This window comes from Haemaphysalis longicornis, unplaced genomic scaffold (assembly GCF_048455015.1).
Source record: "Haemaphysalis longicornis isolate Haplotype H1 unplaced genomic scaffold, Haemaphysalis longicornis Haplotype H1 scaffold_4, whole genome shotgun sequence".
Classification (NCBI taxonomy): domain Eukaryota; kingdom Metazoa; phylum Arthropoda; class Arachnida; order Ixodida; family Ixodidae; genus Haemaphysalis; species Haemaphysalis longicornis.
Window position 1 is genome coordinate 62853688 of NW_027526361.1, and position 12115 is coordinate 62865802.

At 44.1% G+C, this 12115-nt stretch overlaps 1 protein-coding gene across 1 annotated transcript in view; it reads left to right on the forward strand.

The window, feature by feature from the left end:
• LOC144178841 (ATP-binding cassette sub-family G member 1-like) overlaps positions 1-8500 on the forward strand; it is an 80314-nt gene extending 71814 nt beyond the window's left edge. The window contains exons 8-13 of the mRNA XM_077706972.1: positions 700-839; positions 1249-1350; positions 2524-2692; positions 4432-4532; positions 5145-5300; positions 6833-8500. Coding sequence (XP_077563098.1) covers positions 700-839; positions 1249-1350; positions 2524-2692; positions 4432-4532; positions 5145-5300; positions 6833-7177 — 1013 coding nt within the window. The 3' untranslated portion in view covers positions 7178-8500. The remainder of the gene's footprint in view (positions 1-699; positions 840-1248; positions 1351-2523; positions 2693-4431; positions 4533-5144; positions 5301-6832) is intronic.
• Positions 8501-12115: the final 3615 nt, after the last annotated feature.

Sequence of the window (12115 nt, forward strand, 5' to 3'; positions counted from 1 at the left end):
CATACGTACTCCTGAGGAGCAGGCAGCTTGCAATCAGCGAAACGCGAGCAGGAAAAAGGAAATACCGCAACCACGCAACAATGTATAATAAAAAAGACTTTAATGAACCATAAGGAGTACGCACGAATAAACACCAACCGCAGGTTATAGCTTCGCTAATTAACCATCGGTACGAAGTGCATGGATGCAGTTTTACCTTACATCTGCCTCTGTTTGTTTTTTAATTTTCTGAATAAAACAAGTTCTGGAATTTTAGGGTGGCTCACATAGGGCATAAACATTACGAAAAACCCAAAAGTAGCAGACGATCAGGCAAGGCTCCGGTAACGCAATGTTCACGACACGCGACAACTATGGCAGAGCGCCAAGGGCGTATTCGCTGATATTCTTATCAAGTTGACACGCTGTGTTGATACCGGTATATGTCCTGTGCTCGCGTGTTTCTTCTAAATGTAATCATGGTAGTACAGCCATGGGGCAATGTAATCATGGTAGTACAGCCATGGGGCAATGTTAGAAAAAAAATGTCTAAGTGGAAATAGGCTACAATACCAAGTATGTCATGAACTACAAGACTGAAAACTACGAATATACTTAAACAAGTTATACCCTTCGTATTTGCAGGATAAAAAGTAAAACTTTGTTGTTTTTCACTTCTTTTTACCCTTGATGAAACTTCCATTTGACTTTCCACGACAGTTTCAGAGATAGCGGCTGGGGACTACGGAGACTTCACGGACGAACTCGCCAAAGAGTTTGAAATAGCGCTCCCGGAGGAGAATGCAAGCAACGATAGCAAGCGTCGCACGAAGTACGGCGGCAAGATCATGTCAGAGAAGGTAAGATTAGCATAATTTTGTTATTTCTAGTCAGCTATAATTTTTACGTCTGTTTCTCCGAACAGACACAGTGACACCTGCGTGCTCTATCTGCAGTCACACAAACAAAAAATAGTTGTACGTTCGTCTACGGGGCTTATTTGAATATGACCGGGTGCCCTTCTCGCGGCAGTTGTACTGGCGCCAAAATTCATACTCTCCATCGTCAAACTCAAATGTAGAACTATTTCGTACAACAAAAAAGAACATGTTAAAGAAACTGCTGTTCCTTAGGTGAACGAGACAAAATTGCGTGCGTGTCATTATAAAAAAGTGATCACAGTTGAAATAGCCTGCCGTTCACAAGTTTTAGGGATCGGCCACACTGGAACTTTGAGCGAACTGAATTTCTCGCGAATTTACTCTGCAGCACATGGCCGAGGCGAACAAGCTGTACACCTTTACGAGTACCAGTTTCCACCAGTTTGGGATTCTCCTGCGGCGGTGCTGGCTTTCCATTGCCAGAAACAAGGCAAGTAATGTAACGTTTTCTGTTATTTTTGGCTTTTGAAATAACGAACAATGGTGTTTTTGGGGCCATGTAAGCGAAACAAACGTTATTTGGTCCCTATATTTGTGTACTAGAAGTGATGGTTGATCATGTAAACGACGATTTCGTACCAAATAAATTATTTGCTTAATGTCTATTTGATATTGTTCACTTTTTAACGTGATGATAGCAGCAGTCTCAAGCTTCAAATTTAAAATGCAAATTTATCTTTCAAAAACGTCCATTCGATAGTAACGCAAATAATGTGTTGAACCTTGATTTGTATGAAAGAGTGTTATAACCATGTCCACTTCTCATTGTGCTGTACATTTTTGGAGCTAAGGAAAACTATTGAGGGTGTGATGATGTAGGGCTAAGTTTTAGAAAGAGCTACGATGAGGTTTTGGTGAGAAAATGTTTTCCAATTTAATCAGTTCCTCTGCTTAACTTTGAGAAGTCCCAGCGAAATTACGATGGCGTTGCTGCTGTCCTTTTGACTGCAGGCTGCATCTAGCTAAAAGTAGCACTGTGGCGGCAGGGGTAGGAGCCCAGTCGGGGGGAAAAGGGAAGTGGTGTATGCATGTTTCAGAACTTTCTTAAAAGGTTTACTGGACCCATTCCCCTCCTGTCTGTTACTGCTTCTCTCTCTCTCTTTCTCTCTGTCTGTCTTCCTGCCAGCTTGCCTGCTTATAAATGCATACATCCATCTATCTGTGTCTGTTTGTACATCAATCCGCCCAGAACATGAAAAACCTCGCCTGAAAAAAATCCTAGCTACTCCAGGCTGCTCGGAGCTCTCCGTTTTTTTTTTTCTTTCTTTGACAATACGAACGCACAAATGCGTAATATGCCATCCTTGGCTAAGTATAACAACATTTTTATGTGTTTTTAATTTCACTTCGAGTGTGCGACAAATGTAGCGAACGAATGTGCATTGTAAAGTGTGCGCTTAAGTTGTTTATACTGTAGTTACGAGCGGAAGGCTGCGTGCCCTCTCCCGAAATACTTTGTTTCCTGTTCCCCTTTGAATTGTTCGTCATCCTATGATTTTAAATGAGCCAATTCTAATTTTTTCTTGGTTTGGGGAATGACTTCAGGCTGTTAGATGGCAACATGCAATACGCCCGTACTAAGCGTGTACGGGAAATTTTGCAGGTTGCGACGCCCCTGCGTTTCGCCGCTTACTTGGCGTTCGCAATCATGATGATCATGCTGTACTACGACATTGGCCGGAAGGCATCCACTGTGATCAACAACGCCAACATGTTCTTCGGCATGTGCTGCATTGTCATGTTCCAGTCCATCCTACCCACGGTCATCGTATGTAAGTTCACCTGCCAGGCTTGGCCACGCAAGCCCTATGTGGCCTAAGCCCGTTCTACATGGTGCGAATATACCTGTGAATTCGCAGCTGCGTCGCCGCTCGTGCGGCAAAGCGACCTATTTTCGTTGCTGCTGAAGCTACGAAAATAGGTCGTTTTTCTGCACGAGCGGCGTCGCAGGTGCGAATTCGCAGGTAAATTCGCACCATGCAGAAAGAGCTTTAGGCAGGCCAGAGGTTTAACACGAACGTGTTTTATTCCCGGATACACAAAGATTTCACTGACGTCACATCCATCACGGAAATGACGCCAGTACAACGGAGCAAGCGGCCTGTAAAGGGTGCACCCCTGTACACAGGGTGTTCTTACAGGGAAGCAACCTTAAGTGCTAAAGAGTGTGTTATACTTAAGGTTGTTCGTTTTCGGGTTTTATATTTTAACACGAAAGTGTTTTATGCCGGTATGCACCAAGATTTCGCTGACGTCATATCCGTCATGAAAATGACGCACCTTTGCCGAAGCGACCCGCCAGCAGTACGTCGCTCACCAATCACACCTAAAGACAGCCGCCGACCCGCAAATCATGCTCAGGTTCAGATTTCGCTGCACGTTTCACTTTCGTGTTTTACCGATTCCTATGACAGAGAAATCAACCACAGTTTTTTGCCCAGTTTAAATTACGAATAAAAGATATCATCATTAACACAACTCTTCGTGCATGTGGGAAGCGCTACATAATGCCCTTCTGTAGAGGCTTAGCACAGAGCACTGATGAGCCATCATACAGCACGTAACGGCAAGCAAAAATATATACAAACGTAATTGCCTGATCGGTTCTGAACTTGAACAGCGGTAGTCTTGAGAGGTCATACTGGATCAGTTGCACCGTTGCACTTACAATCGTGAAAACCCACTGACTAAACAAGTAGCTAGGCACAAATGGTGGAGTCATGGTAATTAATATATGAGCGAGTCACACGTAAGCGATGTGGTTCAAATTTTACTTCACACAATCAGCGTTACAGTGATCTGCGTTCCAAGTGCGGGCTGTCGCCTTCAAGGACAAAAGGCAATCTGCAATCGCGGACTTTTTCGAGCACTAAATTTCTGACATGATGTACTGTTTCCCAAGCGCTGTTTACTGTTGGTCTTCTTCACTTCTGTTAGTTCGAACTTCCAATAACTAAAACTAAGACGGCCTTCCCTGACGGTCCGAGTTAACGAGCTTTTACTGTATGTTGATTGCATAAAGATAGACAGTATAAATACTTACTTTATAAATATTAACTGTATAAATATACAAGCAATCCTGTACTAAAATCTTCAAGTTTCTATCGCTAGCAATGTCAGCGTTGATATTTCGACATTGGCTACGTTAGCGGCTGTTTGTGAGTCCTTTTTTTTTCTAGTCTATCGTCGGTTGGGCTGTGGTACACCTGCGAAATAACGCAGAAGGAAAATTCCTATTTTCGATGGTTTATAATAATATAATGTATTCCCCACCTTCAATGGTAAGAACTGCAGCATAACATCAGGGCTAATTTGGCTGTACAGTTCCTGCCATTGTCACTCACTCTTCCGTTCGCAGTCAGAAAACTCACCGTGTTTAAAGAGAATGGTTGAGGCACATTCATCTGGTGTCTGGGAATTATGGGTCAGTCCAGTATGACTTAGTTGTTACTGTAGTTTTTCGTGCTTTCCGAGTTCACGGTTCTCAGACAAATGTACTTTCTTTTTTCAGTTCCTATAGAGCTTTCGGTGCTACAAAGAGAACACAGGAATCGGTGGTACAGTGTCAAGCTTTACTACCTTGCCAACTACATCACGGAGCTCCCCTTTTTGGTAAGTTTTGGTTTAAGATATTCGCACAATTTTTTCTATTATAGTTTGTTGCTTCACCGCAAAACCAGCACTTGCATCATAATGTTTGGGACTTGATAATGTATAATTTATGAAAGCACTTTCTTCAATAATGGATTAAAGCATTCACCGGTTTTCCGTAGTTTGTGCATTATTAAGTTTTTCTAGCAAGTGCGCACAATTTTTTAGGTGAGCTTATAGATATCACTTTGGAATAAAGTAATTTAAAATAAAAGCCCTTAAACACCGAAACATTTATATATCTCTTCTAGATGAAATGCTTTGTACTATACGAAAGTGAAGCTGGATTCTATCAAAGCTACACTCATGAGGGTAATTTCGTAGGAAAAATACGTTGTATTATCTATGCAGCACTCATGTTTGTTCGTGCGAACCCCGATTCTTGTGTCGGAAAAACAAATGAGGGTTGACGTCGCCCAAAAGCCCAAAATCGGTACTCTATTTTTGGGCTTTTGTTAGCCTCGGAGTACAGTTTTCAATATTTACCTACACTATTCAAGTTGCGACGATTTCTGGCGCTTGACTAGCTGTATATAACACAAAAACGATTTTGCATCGCTCGATTTGTTGCAGACAATCCCGGTGATCATGCTCATAGCGCTGATCTACTATCCAACATCGCAGCCGTTGGAAGTCTGGAGGGTAGCCAGTCTCGCCCTTTTCAGCATCCAGCTTTGCTGTGTCATCCAAGCGCTGGGGCTCATTGTTTCTGCACTGACAAAGCTGCAGGTAAGACTGACTGCGTACAACATTGCTTCGGCAGCAGATCAAGCTCTTTTCTTACATCTGTCCGCCTCTGTATCTTGGGACACGAGACTAGGACCTCTACGAGCATGCGGAGGCGAGCCTTAGCGATGTTAATCTTAGCATTATACACCTCTTAATCATTTACAAGCGCCATTAAGACGTTTCTCTAAACGCCCCTGATCGCGTGCGTATGGTGTGTGAGGGCAGAAATGGGCGGCAACGTCTGTTTTGAATGTGTTTTTTTTTTTTCGAAATACAGATGCTTACCACTATATGTACAGTGCGGTCCACTGTTAAAGGGAAACGGCGAGCGCATGGCCGCTGCGCTCCGTGATGCGCTTACGCGGAGGAGTGGCGAGAATCGCAGACAGTCGACATATGCGAACTGATGACCACTCCAGGCGAGAAAAGCCGCTCTATCGTCTGCTACGGCACTTCGCCGTGCTGCTGAGGCTCTCCGAGTGCGAAATTACCCAGCTATCGCAAGCTGAGCGGCGCAGCGGAGAGCCGCGTTTTCTTTTTCATTAGAAAAAGAAAACGTACAGTGTTTTTGTGCAGTATTTTGCGTTAAACATTTAAAACTGATTTCAGATTATGTTCCATGCCAAATCTGACAAAATGAACTGAAAAAGATAGACACGCCTTGAAGTAGGTAATGTTCTCGACGTTAATTGCTACCCGATTACCCATCGGAAAGTCCACCCTTCCTAAACAACGCCCTGCTATATGGCTGTACCCATCGTTGGAATATTTGTTGGTTGGTTTTTAAAGCGGTTACTTCATGCTTGCTTTGCCCCACTTTCTTCTGATTAATAATTTTAACACGAAAGTGTTTTATTCCGGGATTCACGAGGATTTCACTTACGTCATGTCCGTCACACGAAAGTGACGCCAGTTCAACGAAGCAAGCGGCCCTGCACACAGGGGCTTTTTGCGGGAAACAAACTTTAGTACTAAAGAAAACGTAATACTTCGGGTTCGTTTTCCAGGTTTTATATTTTAACACGAAAGTGTTTTATGCCGGGATACACTAAGATTTCACTGGCGTCATATCCGTCACAGAAATGACGCCACCTTGCCAAAGCGACCCGCCAGCAGGACTTCGCTCACCAAGCACAACCACAAGGCAGCCGCCGACCCGCAAATCATGCTCAGCTGCAGATTTCACTGCGCATTTCACTCTCGTGTTTTACTGATTCCTATGACAGAGGAATCAACCCCAGTTTTTTCCCTGCTCTGTTATGCCAATCACCTATTCGGAGATGTACAACCGGAATTTCACCCGGAACGTGTAGGTGCATATTGCCTGTGACATTTGTGTCTTTCACCCCATTGAAAATAAGGCTTAAAAGCGGGAGAGGGTATGGTTGAGCAACTAGCTCGGAAGATGCCGTTATGACATCATAACCTCTTGCTCCGGGGGTAGCAACACAGTTGCCTGTGTATATCCGATGAACTGCTTCATTAACAAATCCCTTTGTTCACTTAAATGTCTGCATTTTTTGTCTTTACAGACAGCGGTGTTCGTGGCTCTTCCGGCGGTGTCACCTTTCTTCTTCTTCAGCGGCTTCTTTGTTCAAGCACATTTAGTGTCTCCGTACGTGCGCTGGCTAACGTACCTTTCACCCATGTACTACGCTTACCACGGTATGCTCCTCTCGGTGTACGGCTACGATCGGCCGTCGCTCACATGTGATGACTTCATCTGCCTCTATGAAGACCCCAATGAGTTTCTCCAGTTCACAGGCACAGCTAACAAGAAGTTCCACGTCCTCGTGTTGTCGCTATTTGGCTTCGAAATTGTGTTCCGCATCGTCGCCTTTATTCTACTCAGGTTCAGGCTCAAGCGCAAGACGTGATGTGTGTTCCGAGAAACAATTGCGAGAGCTTGTCTGTTGCCGACGTTCCACACTACGAGCATGGCTCCGCACCAAGGAACAAATGGACGATGGCTACTCTCTGATATTTGACTCAATCTGTTGCTAACGCATAGTACGATTAGTTCCCTGTCAAGCGTCATCCTGTTATGTGTTCAGTGTTTTGTTGTTCGTGCTGTTTTGTTAATGGTACATTCCATCTCGCCATCTTGTACCAGGCAATTGCAAGGGGGTTGGGGGCGGACGCTGATGAACTGTGATGTGCATGTTCTTGCTCATATGAATGTCACGTTGTTCCACGTCCCGGTTCACTATTGTGTAAAACCCCTCTCGTGCTTTAGAGTAAGCGAGGTAATCGGTAGAGCTGCATTGGTGGGATAGAGCTGATTAAGTCGGCTACCACTGAGGTATTCTTTTATAGTGTGCAGTTTTAACAAGGCCTTCGTGCTTGTGTGTATATGTTTATGTATGTGTCTGCGTGTGTAGGTGCGTGCGTGTGTGAATGTGTCCTTTTTATACTCACTTGTTTTAAGGTGTTTTAAAGGGTGCTTTAAGGCCCAGGCGCTCTTGTACGAAACCAGACGAGAGATAGAAGAATTAAATGCATGTGCGTACATGAAGAACATGCACTGCACGTGTTTTAAGTGTGTTCTTTTTGCACCTTGAGTCTGCCCCGCACAGGCTGAAGTTTTGTATGAGACAACCATTGCGTCACATACTTTTTGTATCATATGTTGAGAAAGGACGTATATACAGCAAAGAAAGAAGCGATCGCATTGCTGTTGGGCTGCGCTAAATGTGGCACGGGAGGAAAAATTGGGATGGGATGTCATTTTGTTAAAGCAGGATAGGACTTATCATGTGCTGCTTTACTACTCTGGGGTCTGGCCTTGCTCTGTGTTCCTCAGGGACAGCCAACAGACGCGAGATGAAGCTCTGTTGTATTAAATCATCTTTTATAGTATGTGTTTTAGCGTAAATGTCGTACAGTTAGGGTATGTGCATACATTGTGAGGTTTCACTCAATCTGAGTGTTGGACGTTATTAAGGTGTTTGCAGAGCCATTAAAAATATACATTTTTTGTAATTCATGTGTTACAAAACTAAAACTACGTAGCCTTTTCATAACACGAACCGATTAGTTGTCATAAGGTCAATCATTCCCTCCATTATAAATTGATTTTCGCCACGTTTCACTCGATCTGCTTATTGGTACTTGCGCAAGAAGTAACAAAAATGTTCTTCTATGGAGTTAGAACAAAGACAGAGAATAAATTGGGAACTGCCATCACTACACCCACACAATTTTGTTTTGTTTTCCCAACCGATCCCTACCTTAATCTGGGACATTGTTGCACACTTTCAACGGCTCAATAAAGATTCTGAGGGATAACAAATGAATGAGCGAGAATTCCCCAAAAATTATCAGTTGGCTCTTTTCTGTTGGTGCCATCCACGTTGTTGACATGTTTCATTTATTCACGCATTGGCTTCGCATCTGAAATATCAGGAGCATGTTGCATTCAACTGAGTATTAATCGACAAAACACAAAATGCGCCAGGACCAGCCAGTCAAGTAACGCGTATGCGTAAACGAGGAAGACTCTGGCTGGCCATTAATGTAGGCAGATACAAAGAAAGTGCATCTGCTAAAAAAAAAGACCCTGCCATGAAGCGTGCAAAAAATGAATGAAAACTTAAGTGGATGGTTAAACAGCATACCTTCGGGTCAAATAAAATAAGTGAGTAAATAAAGGACGGGCCACTGGGCAAGTAAATAAAACAAATCCAGTAAGAAATAATAAAAACAACGCAGGCAGTAATAAATAAAGTGCACTTGCTCAGCTAGAAAGCCTTCCATGAATCACTTAAGGAAAAAAATAATGAAACGGTGTATTGACTGCGCAGTGTTCGAGTTGAACTGAAATTAATATACATCACACCCGAAGTCACATCAAATGAAATCACATCCCAGCAGCCACCACTAATACGTTCAGCAAAACTGATATGACCACTCCTGATGGGATGAAAATAGCAACGAGGATTGGCATAAATAGAAAATTTGTGTAGAATCTGTGGACTAGAAAAAGACAGAGGAAGATGTTCTTAAAACATTGGCGGATCTCACGCATAGCTGGGATCCGACATAAAGCGAAGCAGCGCCGAGTGCATTCGGAAATACGGGACGTAACGAGAAACTTCCGACGGTTTAATCCCCCTGGTGAACGCATGGTCAACCGCCCCACCAGCTGTCAGTGTTGGCAGTGATGACTGGGAACCGTATAGCGAAGAGGACGCACGCAGTACGCATCTTCCATGGAGGTCGGTAACCACCGGGTTGCCGGTTCTCGACAGTCGGCGTTGAAGTCTCCGGGAAAACCAACAGTGTCGTCTTGCCGTGGATGTATTCGTAACCGGGAATCACACCTTGTGGTGCGTACTTAAGAAGCGCTGGGCGAGGAAATTTTAAAGACGATAGTCTTTCTTGTGCTTCTTAAACCCCAAAAAGTTTGGTCTATATGTATATCTCTCTGGCCCTCGGTACACCCTTCTGGCCAAAAGTTAAGAGAATACTTCAACGAGAAGTTTAAATCTGCAAAACTTTTCCAAACCACTAGATCTTGGAACAAGCTTTATGCGTGTCAACATTGTTCAGCAAAAAGAAAACATTTCAAATTTGAATGAGGCAAAACATCCGTGCACAACTAGTATTTGCAGTGTTCTTTTAATTAAGTATGTATGTCTACTTGATATTTGCAGTAGAAAACAAAAAAATACGCTTTGAAAATATATTTTGGCACAAAAATATAAACAAGAGCTCGCGCTAGCCTGGACCTTGTGGCAGTGTTCCAAGTTCAAAGGTTCAAAGGTTCCAGTGGATGGCGCGAGAAGTGAAACGTGGGAAATTTGAATTGACCTTAGCATACCTCCTCCATGTTTATCATGAGAGGACCCAAAGGGAGGGGAACAGCATGAGAGGTGGTCAGGGTAGATAACAAAGACATTCATTTGGCAGAGGTGGCATAAGACTATTGTCTTTCGACGACACTTGCGCTAGGTGAGGAGATACGCGGCCAATTTTTTTACAGCGCAGCTGTCCAAGCTTCCATCTGTGCTTTACGTGTCTCAAAACTCGGCACAGCAGAGTGGAGAGGATAAAAATTCTACGCCAAGAAGTATGAGGGGAAGTGGCGAGGAGTCAAGGGGCCAAGGAGCAGGTGTGGGGATTGCGCGCCTCAAGAAAAAAAAAAAAAACACGCTTCCCATGATTGAAATCGAACCTGAGTCCCTCGCTTTACGAAACCGGCGCCTCTGCGATTGCGCAATCATCGGAGCATTTCGTTTGGGTTCGTTGTTGAAGTGGACTTTGGCGTCAGGCTTTGGCAGTTTGGACTTTGGACTTCAGGAGGGTGGACTGTGGACTTAGATTTGGCTCATTTTGCACGGAGAAGACCACCAGCTCTGCTGTTTCCTCAGTCTTTGCATCTGAATTGCGAAGGTGGCCGATTTTTTTTATATTCGCGTTTGATTTACCACCGGACTGATGTAAAGGGTGTCCAAAGCAACGACCATGTCCCCACACTGCCCCTGCCTCGCTCAATGCATGCGTCGCCCACACCGTCAGCGAGAATGAGCTCGCCTTCTCTGTTGACTGGCAGCCAACCGGCTGACTGCGAGATGTGTTGTCGGCTAACTCTGCCAGGTTCTGCCGGCTGCTGCAGCGGCAAGGAGCTGCGATGCGCAGAAACGGTGCCATCTGGTGGTGTAAGAAATACGGAATATCCGGGCAGCCCACAGAAGCAGGTGTGCCTAAAAAGCAGGGAGGAGAATCAAATAAAGCGCGCGTTTTAAACACCCCAACAAGACCAGGAGAAATCACGATAAGGCCCAGCGGGCAATCAACACTTGATTAGCGTCACGAACGCAACGTGGAGTACAAAAAATTCCAACACCGTGGCCCGACATTTTCACGGGTCTAATCTACAAATGTACAAGAGATAAGAGCAGGGCTAGCCTTTACAGGCGGTTAGAGTGACGGCAGTGGCTTGTAGGCTTGTTATGCTAGCCATGAAAGCTGGGCTGTTGAAGTGTGTGCAGAAAAATGAGCTGTTGTGAGAAGTATAACACTGATTCCAGCCAAGCAGGGCTAGCATCGACAGTCAGAGCAGAAAATTCGGGAAGGCGCGGATACTAAAGTTGCGTCTGAAGAAAACCACGCAAATACTAATCTTTTTTTTGTGCCGGTGTTCGAACCCTGCGTACCCCATTTGAAAATGCATAACCGAAAAGAAACCCTTGCAGAATTAGATAATGGCGCTGAAAATGCGCAAAGCTATCAAAGACATTTTTTTCCTGAAGAGACTACAGGGAAAAAGAACGCAGGTGGCACGTGCGACGGTCAGTTGCAGTCGCAATGGGATTATATGTTATCAAGACAAATGTTAGCACGTCCGCCATGATTTCTGGCGTGAGAAATCATGGCGTCCGCCATGATTTCTGATTTCTGGAGTGAGAGCTGAAAGTGAAATCTTCCGGTCCACATTGAATGGGGTTTTATTGTATATATGGTATGAGTCTGAGGGGACTGTCATGCAGAAAGGAAGAAAAAGTTAGCCTACATTGTTTCAATAACTTATTCAGTGCAGTGTAAGTGCCGCCGACCTATCCACGATGCCAAGAAAGCGCACAAACAAACATTCCAATCAGGAATACGGTATACTTTAAGGCAAACAATAAATCGCTCAAACACTAGATTCAGTACATGTCGCCACTTCGAAATGAGAGCTTATGACAGCATAGAATTAAGGCGTATGTTGAGCCTAAACAAACCTTTCAAATAAATTCCTCAGCTTCTAAACAATAAATGGATGATATATGAATGATAAAAAAGAGGCATAAAATGACACACCCGAAACGAGA